This window comes from Apaloderma vittatum, unplaced genomic scaffold (assembly GCF_000703405.1).
Source record: "Apaloderma vittatum isolate BGI_N311 unplaced genomic scaffold, ASM70340v1 scaffold8420, whole genome shotgun sequence".
NCBI classification, from domain to species: Eukaryota; Metazoa; Chordata; class Aves; order Trogoniformes; family Trogonidae; genus Apaloderma; species Apaloderma vittatum.
The window spans coordinates 93184-113651 of NW_009692844.1; the positions used below are offsets into that span (position 1 = coordinate 93184).

Sequence of the window (20468 nt, forward strand, 5' to 3'; positions counted from 1 at the left end):
TCTGCTGGAAAATGCAGCAGAACTTCTACAGTGCTATTCAACTAATAGGTATTGGTTCCCTGTGGCGTTTTGTTCAGCTTTTCTTTTGTGAACATTGCCTCTTTCTTCTGAGTGAAAGTGCAGCAGGGAATTTACTCCCACTGAACTGAATGATTAAAAACAAGACTTCAGTGAAAAATGTTCTGCTGGAAAATGCAGCAGAACTTCTACAGTGCTATTCAACTAATAGGTATTGGTTCCCTGTGGCGCAGTCTGTGGAAATTGTGAGCTCCTGCAAGGTTTCTATACAGCAAAACAGATGCCTGTTTGTTCATGAATGCTCAGCTGTTGTATGACCTGTTCTCACAAGGGCTGAAAGAGAGGAAAAATACAGCTGAGTTTTATGAAGTTGTTAAAGCAACAATTTCATAACTTTTAAAACACTTTTAAAAAAATTATACCTTTTGATTGTTCAAATGATATGATACTTCTGGTGTGAAGCATAAGTGTGTATAGTGCATATACCTGCCATCTGTTTATACTCTGATATAACTGCTTCATATTAACCTTTCGTTTAGTCACATTAGTTTTAAAGCTGACATAGGTTATTAGTAGGATTATCCACTTGGACTGACTGTGGAGTTTTCCTTAAATACTGAATGTATTGCCTAGTATTGCCCTAAATTCCTTGACATTCACAGCAAATAACTCTCTTTCAATTTTAGGCAAGAGAAATTCTGCTGTCAGATTCAGCCATTGACCTCATATTGAAAGCCTGCTTTATAATATTGCCATCTGTCCATTGTAATGAAAGATGGAACTGGTTTTCATACTTACCCTGTAGTCTTTTGTAAAAGCATACCATTATCCACATAACAAAATTCTGAAATATTGACTGATAAATAGTTATCTCAGCCTTGTCTTAGATGCTACTTTTTTCTAGTAAAAGAAAAACCCCAAGAAATTCTTTAATCAAATTATGTATGGTGTTTCTAATTTATAACATATTTCATATAATCTATTATGTTCATCCTACATGCAAAAAATTATTTTCTGAAATGTTTTAGTTATTGGTTCTAAAACTGCAAATCTAGATCTGAGTACTTATTATTTATTTATCTGTTTTTCCCTCATCATCAATTTTCACAAACTTCAGACTGCTGGAATCTTTCAAATTATCCCTTATTTTATTTTTGTTCTTTATATCACTAGGAGGACCCTTCTGCTAGGAATTGGTTCCAAAGTCCTCTCATTTTAAACAGAAAAGGCAATTCCCAAATGCTTTATATCAGAAGGGAAATGAGAATTTAATGCATATTGGTGCCTTCCTCCTTACACATCCTGTGTTAGCTCAGATTATAGCATCTGACAGAATGTTTGATTTTGTCTTTTTGTCTGTGTGTGTAGAAATGGCATAGTTGCTGTATGCTTTCCATCCTCTTTTATATTCTAAGAGAGATATCAAGGGAGATGATAAGTACAATATATGATGGGTTGAGTTAACAAATGCTAATTTTATTTCACATAAAAAAGTATTGCTGTTAACTGAAAGAGAATTGTGCAAAGCCTGTCTTCTCTAAGCTGGTTTTACCTTCTCTGTTCTTCTTTCAGGATATTTGTGAATAATATAAATAGGGCTTTATGAAGAGATTTTTTAAAACACATGGAGTTGTAATTTTCTTTTTCCATTGGAATTCTAGTGTAACACCTGGATTGGTCAATCTGTCAGACCTTCTCTGAGCTAGAAAGTCATTAGGTCTTTTATCCTTTCTGTGCTTTGCTGAGTGTTTTCTATGTCAAGTTATCTGTGCTGCTACAAATTCGTTTGAGCCTAGAGTCTTTGGAAGATGCTAGAAATGTTTCCAGTGTTACGGTTGATGGTCAGATCATACTTCCATTTTGTCCATAGCTAGATGATACCTTGTGTGGACTTCTTCCACCTCATAACGAAAGATTTTTTTGAGAGGTGTTTCACTGATCCAAAGTGTAGCCCCAGCTGAAGGTGTGAGGGCTGCGTAAGCGACATACTCTATGTAGGTACATGGGCATATACATGTATATGTTTTGCAATTTTCCACAGTTCTCTCCTGTAGTAAACCTTTCCCTAATCCCTTCTAGGATGATTAAGTAAAAACTAGAGACGTGGCTATAACACACAGGGTTGCTGAAGAGCTAGGGCAGGAATCTGAAGAGCAGGGACTCAGTATATATCAACTTGTTTCCAGCTTTTAAGGACACCATGTTGTTTTTTATTCTAGGATATTAATATAAATCACTTCCTTAAGTTATTCTCATGTTTTCTTTATGGTCTCCCACAGTAGTGTCCTCCTGTGTGTGTGAACACATGGAAGACTAAATGGTGAATTCCATTTAGTATGCAAAAATTTTCCATAAAGGTAAACTGGCATTGGGTACTTAAGTTTAGCAGTAACATTAAACACACACAAAGCTGTTAATCCTCAGTACAAGTAAGGATGAAAGTACCTTTTCCTTTGAAAATCATGTATGTTTCACAGATTCTTTTGGTAAAATAGATGATTATTTATTGAAAATTTCTTCTTGTACCACTACAAGTGTTCTTTATATCCCCTGCACGGCTACTACAAAAGTATTTATAGGATAATACATAATACATTACACAAACTTACAGCTTTCCAGCTGCATTATACATGTTTGCACATCCATTGGAAAATTTTTGAGATCCATCGGACAGGACAGTATTAAAGTCAACCTGAAAAAAAAAAATTAAAAATATACCACAAAATTTTCATAGAATTGCACAGGAAGAACACATGAAAACACTGGAAGTCAATAGAAATAGAAGAAAATATGTATTTTTGTTAGAAAGCACTCAAAAGGGATATATATTGACTCAGCCTAGCATGACAATGTGGAACAAAATTATTATAGACTCTTGGAAAAAACAAGTTTTCAGTAGGGTGACCAAACTTCATGAGAACTCTAAATGATTGCTTTTTTCATGCTGCAGCAGAATTATTGTACTGTTACGGTATTTCAAATCCTTAACATAAAATTTACCCAGATTTCAAGAATTTCATAGCAGATGTCAGCTGCAAATCATGGTGGCAAAGTAATTTATGTCTTATTGTCCTAAAATAAGGTGCTTAAACTGTCAACACAAAGGTTTAAGATAACTTTTTGTTATATTGATGGTAGCCTGAAATAGGCCTGTAATTTTGAACTGCAGCTGTGTTTCACATCAGTCCTGATATTTCCTGGGAAATACTTTGCAACATATAGGCCAAAGATGTATTTTTACATTTTGTGTCAATACAATAACTTATCTTTAAACTGATACTTTGAGAAGATTGCGAAAGAAGAGCATAAGATGTAAAGGCATATGTTTTCCCTCACTGGACATGTTTAGGTACACAGGGTCATCACTTCATCTTTCCTCTTGCCAGAATATATCTTGCATGAAAAATTTGCCACATATTCATTTATCAGTTCAGTTGACAGAACATTCTCCAAAAAGTTGAGAGGCTTGAGCCTAATTCCTTACACATAAGGCTCTTCTAGAATGGTTGTTCTCCCATTACCCTCTTTTAAACCCATTACCTTGGTTTTGGCCTTGGGGTTAAAGGCCAGTGAGCAGTAGGCAGCACATATGGCTGTATACCCTAGTTTTTCCCACTCCAAAGGTTTTTGATTGTTTGTTGCCCTAACTTCTGTTTAGCCTGCCAGTGACAGAGCTGCAGGGGGAGAGTTCAACACGGGAACTCAGACCCAGGCTCTATTCCCATGCTATTAACACAAGGTTCCAAATAAAAAATCTCAGTAGTAGGCTAGTAAAATGGCAAGTCATTTCATAAAAGAGGCACCTGGACTTTATCTTGTGCTTCAAATATATTTTTAGTACTCTATATTAAGTATTCATTGGATTGGGAACTGGAACCTTCTCATTATTTCACTGATTGAATTGTTGCAATGTAATTAAGAGAGGAGGAGATGTTTGGAAATGAGAGGAAAAAGAAAATTTAGAAATCTTTTTTTTTTCTTTTAATATCAGCACATTAGCAATCAGCATGTCTCCCCTCATCAAAAGCTTAACTGACACAAATTCACATAACAACTGAACTAGATGCCAGTTATATGATTTTAAATCTGTTTCAGGAATTGTAATAGCTCTTAGTTAAATCATGGCGACATAAATTTTCTGGCTCCGTAAGAAACATGGGAGCTATCTGACATCTGATTTCATCACAGTCAATGTTTGCTTTTATACTTTGATATTATAATATTTCTCATCTTTTCCTCACCCATACCCTGTGACCATGAACTTGGTATGAATTCTGTTGAAGCTGCAATCCAGACTTGCTTCAGTTGAGTTGTAGTATCTATACTCTATGTTGTACGTATCTGGAGGGAGTAGGATGAGCAGGAGAGGCTATTTCATGATACCTCTCAGGGTGACTCAGACAGTCTGGAGATAATTGATTTAGCTCTCCTTTCTACTTGGATTCAGAAAAGGAATGGTTTCTTACTTGCTTTCCATCTGTTTCTGGTCAGAATACATATTGTGAGACTGAAGAATGTTCCCAGACTGGCAGACTAACCGTCTTTTGGATACAAAATGCTCATAGGAATTTTAACCCAAACCCTTCTCCTTGTGTAAGCTTGACAAGATGCTGCCCACTTGCACTGGAAGGAGGGAGGAAGGAGTCTCCCTTGCCACCGATAAACCCACACAAATCACAAACGTTTCCTTTTTCTCTTAGTATAGAAACTGTTTGACAAAGTCCTGATGTCTCTTCAAAAAGTTCAGTTATCCATTAATAAAGTGTTGTAAAAGCATGCAAAACAGAACACTAAGTGGACAAGAGCTATATTTGTTTTGAAAAGTGTGGCATTTTACACAAATAGGCCACTGTATTACCATCAAATCTATATCAAGTCTAACGGAGCATTAGTATAGAATCATGGAATGGCCTAGTACTTATATCCAATGTATTTCTCATTAGAACAGGTTTTTGAAGATAGAGATAAGATGCGTACTAATATCTGTATTAATATAAAGAAAGTAGGGAGAAAAGAAGTAGAATAACTAAGTTTTGCCAGTACTTATGACTACTGCTTACAGCTTTTTTAACCTTTTCAAAAGTATATTTTCCACCTTTCTCTCCATCTCCAGCAGTAAGTGAACTATTCTTTAAATGCTGTGCTTCATCAAACAGGTCAATGCTTCCATGTTGAAGTGCAACTGCAATATCCAAAAAGGTGAAAAAGAAATAACATGGGATTATCATAACATTGGAGGCTACAGCAAGTGAAACTTATGCATGGGCCAGCTCAGCTTATAATATTGCAGGTTTATTTACTCTGTGCAAGTGTCCTAGCTTGTCTACGCTCAGTTCCTGTACTTTAAAGTGGAAGAGATACTCTCTTGTTATTTTTACTATGTGCATGCATAATGAGGGATCGTCTTCTATTTTAGTATTAAAAATGAACAGTAATAATGATAAAGTTCTATACTCAAACCTCACTATTTTAGTGATAGTTCTGCATCACTAGCAACTGAAGATATCCATTAGCAGTTCTTGGATCCATCTTTTTTTTAATTATTTGATTAGAGGCTCACCTGATGGAATACAGTACATTTCCATTTTTGAAAATTCGCAACAACTTGTTATCTGTTGTAACTTCATGAAAGTTGGCACCTTTCTCATTTGCGAAGAACAAATCAGGTTTCCAGATTGAATCCAACATGGATGGATCTAAATCTAAAGAGTCATCTGGATATTCACTGTATGCAAGGCGTGGATCATTCCAATTCTGGCGGAGAAATATGTTCACTCGGTAATCCTGAATGAAAGAGAAAACAAGCAAAGCTTTATCAAGCACAGGGATTTAGCTTTTATTTCATTTCTTAGCCATGTAATCCCCTGTCCATCTGTGGATGACAAAAGAATTACTTAGTTGAATGCCAGCATGATACCTATTTGTATTAGTGGGGACACAATGGATAAGAATAAAGATGCATTTCAGAGTATTTGAAAAAATCTCAAGCTAAGGAAAACTAACCATCATGATTCTCGCTCAGTCCCCATGTGTTGCCTGATCTAGTCGAGAGGCGGCACGCCTGGCGGCAGGGAGGCTGGATTAAAATGATCTCTAAGGTCCCTTCCAGCTTAGGCCATTCTATGATTCATATAACTCTACTTCTACATTAGGTTTGTCTTGAACTCAAAATGAGAGAAGCATAAAGAGTTTTATGGGTTTACCTTTTTATGCCCAGCTCCAGGGCAGGGCATTCCCACTTCCCTCTTCTAAGCAGTGAGAATCTGTCACACTGTAAGGTGAGTTAATTACTTTTCCCCCCTCTAATCTTTACATATTTTAGACCCACCTCATAGACTTTCTGTGACTGAGTTCCCTGTTGAAAACTGTGTGAGCAGTAAGTTGCCGTACAGCTGTCTGAGGAGGACACATGTTCCTCCTCTGTTCAAATATGTTGGAGATCATACAAATTCTTATGATAAATTAGCTTATCAAGGGTGCTGAGTGCTTCAAACTCATGGAAGTCGTTTTGGAGTTGTGTATACCCTGTGTCAGAGACAATGTATTTATGGCTGGACTCTTTCTTAAAACTATATCATTCTGAAAGAGGAAACTATCTGTAAAAGCAAGTATTATCATCTCATTGCGTTATGTCAAGAACTGAGAGAATCGAGACACTAAGCATAAGGAGATAGGGACTATACTTTTATCAATGATAACATGACTTTCCTCATTTATTCTCACTACTGCATTAACGAAAGAAGATTAAAATAAAAACAAAGACATGTTAGGTGCAGAGCGGACATGAAAGCTGGTTGTCAAAGTTTACATGACACTTCTGAATGTGATAGAAGTAAATAACATCACTTGCTTATTGTTAAAAAAGACAATGATAATAGATTTTGAAAAGAAATCTTTGAGTCAGGGTGGGAAATAAAGCGTTCAAGGCTGAGCAATTAATTTGAACTATGGGTTCAAACTTACTAGTGGTTAGAATAAATAGTCAAAACTCCACTGGTGTACAAAGTGGGGGTACTGTTAAAATTCCAGTGTTGTATCAATATATGGTCTTATGAAATTTGGAATACGCAGCTACATAGTTATGAGAATTATGCCAACAGACATAATAAAGGACAATAGGAACCTCAATATGCAACATTTACTCATGAGAAATAGTTTTTTATATCTTCAGCATCCTGCTCTTTTGGTCAATTTAACTACTCAGCTTGAGTAAGGGTAGCCGTATATGCTAAAATATGCTTAGCAAGCATTTATTATTTGATAATCAGAAAATACTGCATATCGTATAAAGAAAGTCCCAGCAGAGGATTTTATATTCATACAACCTTATAAATTTTCAAGACGAGGCTAGCAAGCGGAAAATTACACCTGGAGAATGAAATTAATTCAGATCATTATTTTCAACAGACATGAAAAAGACTCTCTAGTCAAATGGAAGCATGTAACATTAAATGTCAGGTGCAAAAGGCACAGGATTTGTTACTCTTTAAAAAAAAATAAATTGTTAATTAATTTGTTAATCTGCCTTTCAGAAAAGGATTGAAAGAAATTTCCGTTCCTTGTCATTGTGGCTAGTGACAGCCTCAAGAGCCATAAAAAGTTCTTAAGCTGTTGATATTTTTCATAATTGCAACCATAGTGTGATGAAAACAGAGACAGTGATTTGTACCTTACAGATGTGGAAACAAGCTGCTTTTTTTTCTTTTTCTCCTAAAGTAAGCCAAAACCCTTAGACAAGCTTGTGTCTTAGAACTGACATTTTGACATCTTCCATGCAACAAGAAGACATAATACCTGCTGAAATACCCTTATTTCTTTGCATGACATCCATACGAGCTCCCCTTCCAAATTCCTGTATGCAGTCAAAAGGCCAGGAAGAAGCAGAATGTGGGAGCAGTGAGAGCTCCACCGCCTGTACCACTATGTGGAATCCTTGCACTGAAGAAAACATTAGCTCCAAACCTGGGGGACTGGGTGTAAGCACTGCAGCTCTCAGGACTCTGCCTGAACTTCAGCCAAACCTAAGCTTTACCTTTTAATTTATATAACCTGAAGTATGTCGTTTTATTTTATTTTCCCCTCTAGACTACGATGGCCTTATGAGTGGGATTTGTTATGACTTCTCATATGTATAAGACAGAACAGGTGAAAAACACGTAACAGAAAGTTGAAATGAAAATGGAAATTGGAGGAAGACAAATGGAAGAATCTGTTCGAGGTCATACCAAGTTATTCTGTATGTCAGTTTGCCTGATGTTTATTGGTTTAAATTCTTTCCAGCTTTTAAGATGAAAAAAATCCTAGTTAAATTTTTCGTTGAAATATCTGAAACTATTTTTAAATTGTTCTCTCTCTTGAAAAGTCTGATTTAAATTGCCTCCCATTTTTCACTAAAAAAATGTTTAATCCGTCAAAAGGAGATACATTTGACTGCTGTTGTATGAAGGACAAATATTCATTGTCTCAGTTTACAATTACACACTGTGAGCATTAAGGCTTAACTGCTTTAAGCAAGTAGAATTGTTTGATACAAACACAGAAGCCAGAATTAATCTGCCAGAATTGCTTTGTTTTCCTACAAGAGGATTAATATTGTCACGTACTACGTGCCTGGAGGCATGACTCCTAACTCAAATAACTCTGTGCTGGGGTATTTCCTTGAGGGGCGAGAAAAATCATCATTTAAGTTGTGGTGACTTCCATGGTGGCTTCTATAATCTCAAAGCTGCCATCATTTGAACAGCTGCTGTACCCTGGTTCTACAGAATGAGGGTTTTTTATGGGTCTGCACTTGCTCCACTGTCCTTGAAAACCCTTAGTCACAAGGCAAACTTTCTTAGAGGGTCAGATTACTGTTCTTCTTTTTCATTGTGATCCATAAAATAAAAAATTAGGAGATCAGGTAATTTGTCTTTGCTGACCACGTTAAGGTTAAGGCCGTCATAGACTCTCGTACTAACATTTTCATTAGCAATTCCCAGCACACAGAGAATTCTAAAATACTTACAGAATATGTTGATTTCTTCTTCATTAACTGATATAGATAGAGCTATATTCCCATAGCATATAGAGTACAGCTAGTCTGCTTTATGAAAACTTTTGCCTTAATCCTCAAGATATTAATTGCATAACTCTCACTGGTTTCTTTAATGCATTTTTAATATACACTGTATGTGGAATCCTTCTTGATCTGAGAGATATGTAGAAGTAAATTTCCAAAATGTGCCCTTTATTTGAATATTGCATATCACCTGCTTTCATATTTCTGAATGCTGTTATTTGAACCAAATCATCAAATTTTCATGCATAAATGAATGTTCCAGAACTGTACCTGTTGCAGTTCCAAATCCTATTATAATTTTGACTAACATAGCCATCCAAGTGAAATCTAGACTTGTCTTTTGCACAATGTAGTCAGGTGATTCTTGCTTTATTTGCTCTAGCTCACTGTAAAATTCTAATACGGAAAACTTATGGACTTTCCAAGAACACTGCTAGGAGTAAATTTAAAGATACTATGAGTAATACTGTTCTCATGAAGAATTTTTTTAACCTGATAACTATGTCACTTTGTAGTAATGAAATCTGGATATGATCCTCTTTTCCTAAGAAGATATCCCAGGTATACTGGAAAGAGCTGTTCATGTGAAAGTTGAAGTGAGGAATGAAAGTTAGCCAGGTCACCTGGAGTAGAATTCAGGCAGAACTAGAAAGAACTACTAGAGTCATGGGAGCACAGGGAATTATTAAAATAGTTTAAGTAGATGTTATAAGGGAGACGAATATGTATCAGGAAGAATAAGACCCAGGGGAATGCTGGCATAAAAAAGTAACCAATGTCTTGAAAAGCTACTTCTAAGTAAATAGTAATTGCAGTGGGCTACTGGTTTTACTGGATTTGTTTATCACCCCAATGGGAATGACACTATTTGGCCATACAACTATGTGTGTGTGCTGTTATCCTTCTCCTTCTGTTCCACTTTCCCCCTCAAAAAAAGGAAAAAAATAAAAAAATGAAGTTATCATGTGCTGAGTTATTGCTAGTGAAATAGTATTAGTAGTTTCAGCACAACATCCTCAGTATAGCAACCTAAAAATGAATGTTGTAGAGCATATGTCACTTCATTTTCCCTTTTTTTTTTCTTTGGTAAATGAAAAACATGTTTGGCCTTTGTTCTAAAAAATATTATGATTGCCTTACTCATTTTATATTATATACTTTGACTTCTTAATCTTGAAGTAGTTCGTTAAATAGGATGCCTGCAACAGTCTAATTAAAAGCGCTTAGAAATTTTACCTTTAATATTTTAACTGTGATATAATATTGTGGGGAAAAAAAACGGACTTAAGACTAACTCCACAACTGGAAGATAAAATGGAAGACTAAGCAGCAAATGGTTGTTTTCTGAACCAGATGAATGCTGCACAATCCAATATCGTACTAAACTTGTTACCACTAAGGAATCATAGAATCATAGAATGGTTTGGGTTGGAAGAGACCGTAAAAATCATCTAGTTCCAAACCCCTTGCCATGGACAGGGACTCCCTCTAAATCAGGTTGCTCAAGTGGAATCACAATAAAAATATAATACTTTTTTACTTCACAGTTTCTAAGATGAGTTTTCCGCTTATAACATTTGCTTTCCTGGTTTACCATAGGTAGATTTTATTATTTCTTCTTAACTTTAGAAAACCATCACAGAAAATTTCCCAAAAAGTAAATAATTCCTTTGGATTTTCTTATACTAATACAAAGGTAGTATCATGTGGGGACTTGGTGGGCCCAAGTTGTCACGGTTATCTTTTCTCTCAGTTTTACTTCCTCATTTTCACTGTTAGTGCATGAAAAGCTACTACGTTACAGAATATATTAATAGTTTAAATTTTTACTAGTGAGTTGCTATCTCAGTCTCTGAAACCCATGCAACTTGACTTGTTTTTTAGTTTTGGCAGTGGGTAAAACTAAGGATGACCTCACTTTGGAATTAGAAAACCCATAGAGAGGCTGGGAGCTACTGCAGTACTGCACTACTCCCTCGAGGCATCTTTGTTAATTTTTTAGAACCACAGGATTCCTCCCTCAGAAAGGTATGTCTTCATCCAGGGGCCTTAAGAGAAAGCTTTCCTCTTGCAATGTTTAATTTTTTAAATCCTTTGACTTTTACAGTTTTGATGTATGAGAGCAAGTATGCAGCTCCATATATGAAGACATGGAAAACTTTCAAGTTCTGCCCCAAGTTAGTTGGTTTAGCACTTTGTTGGTGATTAGGATCTCTAGATTTGAGCCCTTGGAGGCTGAAGATGAGCAGTAAGGTTCCTGGATAAAATCTCTAATCCTAGACTACTTTGAAAATAGTGGGTGCTCTTACCTCCACTATTAAACAGGACAGGCCAGATGGTTTAGGGATTTGGGTGAGGACTAACTTGCCTCTGATCTCAGGAAGCTTTAGGAAATTATCTGAGCTGTTCAGAAAAGATTGTTGATGACTTTTGGATGAAGAGCTCTCTCTTTTTCCATGGATGTATAAAAGCAGATTTTAAGGTGTTCATTAATATTTTTAATCTTTCGGGGGAGGGGGTGGAGGGGGGGGTGTTGTTTGTTTCTTTTTGTTTGTTTTTCTTATGCTTCTGAACTACTAGGTATCCAGGTGGGTGTCCTGTGAGTAGTTTTGTTAAAGTTTTGTTTAAATTTTACCCAATTCCTTTGCAGAGTTTCACTCTGATAACTGCTTAACAACACTAGTTTTGATCTCAATAGAATTAGAATTTACTTGGAAGAACTAGCTAAAACTTGGTCTTCAAAACTGCTGCCTCTAATCTCAGAATTTTCACATTCCCATAGAAAATCCAAACTCAGAGTTCAGCAAATAAGAGTATACACTACTTGTGCACAAATGCATTTCCTACGAGTGTCCCCTGCTTTCACGACCTCGGATTCTGAAGTGGTATGGACTCCGTTAATATCCTGCCTGTGACAGACAAATATCGCTTGCTTTCTTCTGGGTTGAGTAATATTTATTATCACTGCTAAAGGTTTAGGAGATGACAACTGTTCTGTGACTACAAAAAAAATACTAAAAGTATGGGGTCACTTATAGGATGCTTATTAGTACAGAGCTATTGGTCTTTCTCTTTCAACCCATAGCTAGAAGAGGAAGAATATAGAAAGTAATTTCTCTGAGGACTCAATTTTTAGCTTCTGGCTCCCATGTCTATATTACAAAACATTCAAAATTTGTGGATTTCAACAGTGTGCTGCAAAATCTACTTATTTTCCACAGGGGTTAGAATGGACAGGTTCAGTTAATTTTAGTGTTAGGATTTTTTCCTGTTTTATTATCAGTAGCATTGTCTGGATTTTAATTTCTGTGCTCACAAAAAAACATCACATCAAAAGTCAAAGCTAGTTAATACCTAGGATGTTTACTCTTAAAAAATTAATTAAACATAGTACTGACATGCAGTATAATAATGTTTGTCACAGCTCTTATGCATGTCCTCGAATACTCATTAATTGAAGACTGAATATACTACTTCCATTCTTAATGGAAGTTGTGTGTTCCCAACTCCTGAAATACACTAAAATCACATTTTGCAACTTGTTCAATGTAATTGTTTTTAAGCTTTAGCTCAAGGGCTTTTAAAATATTTGCACTTTCAAAGAGTAGTATGAGGGGTTAGATGAAAATGGACATGACAATTACATGAAAAAACATCTCCGTCTTTGCTGATCTTTGCCATGTTCTCAGTTGGCAAAAGATTCTGTATTTTTTTTTCTGCAGACAAATGATGTGTCCCTGAAGATTCTTTTGCTCTAACAGCAGAAGGTATTTCTTGCTAAGTGAAAAGCTGAGTTTTTCTGAGATTATTCATTTGTTCACATGAATTTTTGGTGCTACATATTCCATGTTGTTATGAATACATTTTATATTTTAGCATTTAGAAACTGGTTACAGTGAGTGGCTGAATGGGCTAACAGTAGAAATCTTTATTGAAAACTTGTATTTGAAATCATCCTCCCTTTTGTCTCCTCATGGAAATACAACCTAATTAGATCAAATAGTAATCTGAGACTTCCATACTTACTTTCCCTGCAGTATCTCTTGTGTTGGTAGGTAAATATGATATTGTCTAGAATAGGGCAGGTAGGGTAAAATAAAAGCTGAACTAGCTCATGTAAAGAAGCAAGGCCTGTTATCTCCAGCAGCTTCAATACCTGCTAAAATGGGCTGTGGAAAGGGATATATGTGAAATTTTAAAAAACTTTTTTAGATATGAGTTACCTTTAAATTTATTCATAGACATGAAGTACACCAACAAGTCTGTCAGGAAAATCATGCTGTTTTAGAAGTACTACACTGATGACATTGAAAAACATAAAAGTTAATGTGAGTTTGAACTGTGCTGTTACTGAGAAAGGGAACAATTCATTTGGCTACACAAAGACATTTAGTGGCATTTGAAAAGTCCCAAGATATTCTGCCCTTTGGCTGCTGGCTCAGAAAGACATGTCTCCTGCAATCCTGTGACATGACTACTAGCCTAGGCAACCCAGGAACTCTTAGGCGTTATTAATGCCGTCTCTAGAAACACTAAATGCACTTAGGCAACTAAATAAAACTTGAACAGCTATGAATTCCATTCAGTATGCATTTGCTAACCGGCTCCTTTCATGAAGAAATTAACTTTCTGAACCAGAGCATGTGGGTCTAGATGAGTAGCGAGGGAGAAAGAAGAAATGTCAAGCTCATGGACTTCCACTAGGTCCATGATGAAGGAGGTGGAAGTAGAGGTTACTCACTGAAAAGCTAATCCTAATCTTATTTTGATAGATCTCAAATACCGTGGTTTGTAATACTACAAGCATACCAGAACCATAGTCACAAGAACAACTCCAAAAACTTTTTCCTGTATTTTGCTAAGCTGAGAAACCGTCTTGTTATATTTAAAAATTGTAGTAAAATCATCCAAAATGAACATTAACCAGTATAAACATATACTTCAAAAAGTGTTGTGTTATTTATATGTATTTTATATTATACATGATATATATTATATCCAGAATGTAAATTACATATTTTAAATATTCAGTTTTCTGAAACTTTAGAGTAACTAGTTTTTTAACACTCACAAAATATGGAAAAATGTATTGCAAAATGGGGAACTAATAAAGACTGACTAGAAACGTCAAATTTTCAGTATTCTATCCCTTCAATTCTTCTAGGAGTCAAGTAGCTAAACCCTAATTCGATTTAAATTTATAAAGAAGATAGAGCAAATAAAAAGAAGATTGTGAGAGATTCCATACATTGTAGCACACAATGTTTGTAGATGGAAAGCAGGCTAGAATCGTCTTTAACTAATCCTGTTATGCCAATAAATTAGCTTTCATATGTTCCTATGCATTTACATTTTGCAAATGTATTAACTGATAAAGAAATCTAGTGACTGAAAGATTAGGCAATGTAAAGTCGTCTTAGTTTTTAAAGCAAGGGAATAAATTCAGATTCCCCAGAAGTGCATCTGAAGATTATTGGTTTATCATAAAAAACCAGATAAAGTAGAAATACTGAATACCTACTTTTTCTCAGTTATATGTGTTCAATACTTTTGTTTTTAATTCATCTTCAATATCTTCATGGTTGTGATAAAGTGTTTGATCAGTATCTGTTCACACTGGCTTACAGTCTCTCAGAAGAAATGTCTTAGGGAGGTATCTGGCTGGTTTTTTTCTGGGAAAGAAAGATATGGGATTAAATTTACTCCTAGGGTTTGGTGATGTTCTGTAGAGGCTTGTAAATTGCGACCTTTCTGAACTCTGGAGATGGCTGCAGCTAGATGAAGCTGATGTTTGGTAGCTTCACTGTGTCAAAAGCCCTGGATGAAGCTGTTGAGGAAGTAAAAGACTTTCCAAGCTGGAGCACTAGAAGCAGAGGAGCAGATAAACCTGTGAGCTGGGGTTTACCTGCAATTTGGAAAGAGGGAGCAAGGTGACAATCTGTAGATCCTGTCTAGAGGCACCTGTCTGGTGAGCCTAGATTACAGGGTAATGCTTCCTTGATAAAATGGTTAACAAGCTGATGGGACAGAAGAAAGTGCTTTGGGTGTGAGTGAAGCTGCAGAATCCATTTTTTTTTGTGCTACAGGAGATGATTTGGCCTGCTGAGGTCGAAGTGATAAGTGAAGCAGATTCTGTAAAGGCTATTTTGTGCTGTTGAACCAAACTGTCTCAGTGATGCCGAGTTCTTCTGTTGTGTAAATTAGTATTAAAATCTAGAAGGACATAAGGAAAAAAAAAAAAGAGATCTGGCACCATCATTCTAATGCCAATAATGTCATAGGGAGGGGCATGCCAGTAAAAGAGTATATCAGCCCATATCTTTCTTTGATCATATTGACTCTGAAAGAAAATTAAAGTCTGAATCACAGTCTCATAATACTTTTTGTTCTGCCAGCTGTTAATGACCATATCTGACAGCATGCTGTGTATTCTCTCTGAATAATGTATAATTTTACTATCTATTTTTAAAGCATTATAAAATAGTTTCAGCTTTTTTGGATATGATTTAGGATGTGTCTTTGCAGTATGGGTATGATGTATAAAAAATCTGAGTGCACAGCTCTTTATGCTGAGTGATTACTTTGGCTATTGTAACTAAAAATGCACACCAAGAATGCATGAAGTACCAAGTATTCAGAACAAACAGAATGAAGACATGACAGGAGAACTGAATTTTTAAATGATGCCAAAATAAGTCAAACTTATTAAAGGAAAGAATTTCAAAGTTAGTGCTTGGTGTAAAGTGCTTATACTGGAGGACTTTTCCAGCACATATTTGCTATAGTCAAGAGCAGAAATTAGGAACAAAGGTGACAATTTCATTTCCTAATTCAGCTTCATTTAACAGTTATTTTAAAGTTGACAGTAGCTTTTGTTTTTGTAAATAAGTGTTGGTAAATCTGAAGTTTGTGCAAAAATAAAGGAGAAAGGCTATACTCTTACAGTGATAGATGGGGATTTATGGACTTAAGTCCTATTAGTGTTAATGGGAGTTAGGGATGAAATCCTTATATCTCATGATGAGATTAACTTCCATTTCTTAAGTGCACATCATGAGGCAGCTATACTATAGATATTTGAAAAATTATTTCTTTAGGCCTAGTCTTTTAACATTGGTATGTGTTCTTATAAACTACAGAAACAACATGAGTGTTATATAATCATAACCTTAATGGAATTAATCTTGTATGATTGCAACAAAATATGGAAATTTATAAACCGTATACCTCATACAATGTGAACAGAGTTATGTAGTGATGTCACAATTTCATTTTCACAAATCCTCAGATTTTCTGCAATAGTGACTAAGTGAATCTCATCTTGTAAATTATTTATCTTCGCAGCTTTTTCTGGGTAATGCTGCAATTGGTATAGCAGGACATAGACTTTTAGCAACAGCTAACTTGATAGCTGCTATTTAAATAGATTGAAAAAATAATATAAAAAAGTACAAGTAAGTAAGAAAATGCTAGAGGGATGGGAGTAATGCCATAGGCTTTCATAGTGCAGCACTGTATAAGTCATGGCTTTTCCTTTAAGTGAGAAAGAGCAGTCAGAGAAAGAAGAATCAATGTCAGCGAGCATAGCTAAGAGGTAAGAGAGGTGTGAGCTTTTCTCCAGCTTTTCTAGAACAAGATCAGATGGGTGTAGGCAAGCACAGGATATAAAAATTTGGCTAAAGGCTAAGTCTTCCTTGGAATGAGGAGATGAAGATTCTGGAAGAAACTTTTGTAAGGACTGGCATGTAAAGAAACCATTTGGGTTTTAGACAGCATTAAAACAGATGATGAATAGAATTATAATGTAAAATTATCTGCAGTAGCTGCACTGTTGAGGTAGGAGGTCCCTTCAAGTCTTCTGTTCTTAATGATTGTAATAGGTGGCTATGGGGAAATGGAAAATTTGGTGCTTTTAAATTGAGATGCTCAGCTTTCTGTATTGTACAATGTTTTGTAAAATCTTTAAGAATTTTGGTGAGAAGGGACTAGAGAGAAAAAAATCCCTACAGTATGTCTGGAAGAGCTCATTATGCCATCTATACTGGTAAATGTTTACCTATTTTAGATAAAAAAAAAACATTTGCTCTTAGGCTTAAAGTACTAAGGCAACTGCAGGCCTGGATTTATTCTTTTATTCAAATGAGGTAAGAAAAAATGTTTCTAGCTAGATTTCCCTTAATGTAAGTAAGAATTTAAGCAGATGTTGCCCAGCAACAAGTGTAAGCCTACCACTGCTGCCTGTTCCCTAGACCTATGAAACAGTCTCTGACTGATATGTTCTAGAACTGGATATACCTGAAGTTGGTATAGAAGTCATATACCTGATTTGACATTTCTCTCACGACTAGGAAGTCAAAGCAGAAGATACTGCATGCATTTGGTGGTAGGTGAGGAGAGATTTGTGGATGCACAGCTCAAACAAGTGGATACAGCCACTCGACTGTCAGCACTTGGCCTAAGATGTGACAGCTGGGACTATAAACTGCTAGTTGTTTTCCTGAAGAATCTTGAAAACTTTATTCAACGTTTAACATTTTGTTGTGGCTATTGTTCATTACTGAAGACATTTGTTTGTGGATTTATGTATTGGCAAAGAGCACTAAAGTGTTTAAGCATCATGCCTTAGTCTTTTGTTAAACTGAATGACAAAATCCTGCTAAAATTTAGGAAGCAAAGACTATCAGTGTTTGCTTTTTAAAAATCTGAATGCAGTTCTCTTCAGTTATTGTAACTGGTTGGTATGGAACTGCATCTTCAAGCACCACAAAAATAGGATCAGTAAAGAGCAGCCTGCTTTGAAATGAGAAAACTGTTGTCATGCTCTGCCTACAGCTTTCACACATGAGGTCAGTGTGCCCATCTTCTGCATGTGCCATAGTCTAGAAACACCATTCTTGCATAGTGGGAAACGTGAGAGATTCCCTTTTGTCTCTTACCAATAAGTAATAAAAACTATGTCTGGAAAGCTTGACAGCACCACACAGGTCTGAAATTAGTCTTAAGTTGCCCTTATAGATGGGTATTAAGATCCAATGATCTGTTCACAAAAGCAGGGAAAATTAAATGGAAGCAGCAGTCTTTATTTCTGACTTAGATATTTATTCTCCATATTGCATAGAAATCCCAATGAATTTCAGCTCCAAGATCCATCAAACATTACAGAATTTAGCTGTGACTCAGTCACCAGGCCTCACTGGGACAAACCTATTCCAATTCACCTTCTTCCAAAAAATCTTGAAATAAATTATGGATTTCAACCACAAAAATGAACCCAGTCAGAACAACTGAAATGAGAATTTTAGCATTTCATTGCAGAACTCTTCTGGTATATTATATTTCTAGATTCTGCTTTAAATACACCTTTTTTTTTGCAAAAGGACCACACTTTCATGTTGATTGCGCCCATTACCTGGCTGCTGTCAGTGAAAACTATTGGTTTGAACATCCATTTTACTGTAGATACTTTTTTCTATATTTTCAGACCTGTGACTTGTTCATGCACAGAATATAATCCTTTTCAGTTCTTGCATCACTTTTACATTTCCATTACTACTGACTGACTCGAATCCCCTATGACAGTACTTCTTCCATCTAAAACTATCATGTATGTCAGAAACTTTTTCAAGCAGATTTTCTTCATTACAGCATCACTTATTGTAGACTGTAACTTTACAGACAATCTAGAGATGTGACGGCATGAAATAATTTTCTTTAATAAGGAAAGTTTCAATTCTTCATAAATCATTGAAAGGTTATCCAGAAATGGCAAGATTTGAGACCTGAAAATAAGACCTTGCTGTTTTTCCAGTGTTTTCTCAGAAAAATGCACTATATCTCTAGAGCTTTCATCACAATTTGGCCTCGGGATGCTATCTAAAATAAACCTGAGACTTGGTCTTGTGTTTCTTTGTTACTGTTTTACAGGGACAAATAAAAAAGATTAACTCAATCTTTAATAAGATTATTTGTTAATTTTTGTACTGATTCATAGTTTATAATTCTATTTTTCTGTATATATTCATGTTAAATATACTGGTGTTCAAGTGTCAAATATGTGGCAACCATCCCTGTAACAGAGCCTCCTTTTCAAATAACATAATCATACTCTATGAATCAAGGAACAAACACTACTGCTCCCTCCTAACTCACTGGAAAGTTGCTTCTAAAAACAGTTTACAAACCCCTGGCTTCAGGGGCCAGGGAAACATGCCTGTCACTAGCTTCTGCAAAGGTCATCAATTCCAGAAAAGGCAAAGCTTCTGGTGACTTTTAAAAATCAATTTAATCAACCATTTTTGCTAGTTCAAACCTAAACCAAATCTAGCAGTCAAAACTCTTTTCTTCAGTGCAAATCCCATTTGCTGCCCACATTCCTGGAATTTAATTCTGGAATGATCCAATCCAAACACTGCCTATTATTTTTTTCTGAATCATTTGTAAACTATCAGAGGGAAAAAAGGAAAACTTGACATTTCCTTTACTTTTTTAGAGTCACAAAAGATGCCCAAAAGGCTGGAGTTATTTCCTGATAAAAAAGACCAGTATAGATGCCAGGAAATAGTACAAGAATATTCTCATAACACAGAAGGTGAAGGTTAGGAAAAGATACAGAATAGTACAATCATCCTCATAAGCTTCACAGAGAACAGGAGATAAATACAGTGAGATTATGTCTCCTAATTTCTGACTTGTGTAAGGATGTGTAATTGGTACCTGATAACCATTATGTTCAGCACCACCTGTACTAACCTCTTCCATGCATAGAATCACCCAACCTGTCCATCTGCTGCACCATCTATTATGGTTTATCAGCAAATTAGATACTTGACTCTTATGTTTTTATGAATGGTCTCCCTCCCAATAGGCACCTGAAAACACCTCTTCTCTTCAACATCCATCAGTGATATGCAATGGGCACCCCGATGAGCTTTTGCAAGCAGTTGGTACCATGGCACAGCTTTAACTCAGTGAGATGGACAGGAGTTGGCTGTGCTACCTTGTCTAACATCTCCTTGTCCCTCTCTGCTCCATCATGCTGTCATATTGTTGTAATACCAGCCAGTGTTTTACCTTGTATCTTCCACCACACAGTATCTGAATTGCAAGATTCAATTCTAAAAAGTTATCCTAGATTAAAAGTTTCAGAACAGAACTATACACAACAATGTTTTCCGTTGCTGATTATAAAACCAATATAGGGCTCTTGTTTTTTCTTTCATTTGAAAACAAATGATGCTCTTTGTTCGCTAAAACACACACTGCATGCATCACAACACGCTTTTCCAAGTACACTTTGGCTGCATCCTACAAAATTTCTGACAATATGGAAAATAGATGTTGTATCTGGGGAGGGTAATATGATGCTGTCTGCTCAGAATGCAGGTTCAGC

General features: G+C 35.9%; 1 protein-coding gene across 1 annotated transcript in view; it reads right to left on the reverse strand.

Annotated features, from left to right (window-relative positions):
- LOC104275126 (glycine receptor subunit alpha-3-like) overlaps window positions 1–20468 on the reverse strand; it is a 62472-nt gene that overhangs the window by 36594 nt on the left and 5410 nt on the right. The window contains exons 3-4 of the mRNA XM_009871025.1: window positions 5579–5802; window positions 2628–2710 (exon numbers count right to left, since the gene is read on the reverse strand). Coding sequence (XP_009869327.1) covers window positions 2628–2710; window positions 5579–5802 — 307 coding nt within the window. The remainder of the gene's footprint in view (window positions 1–2627; window positions 2711–5578; window positions 5803–20468) is intronic.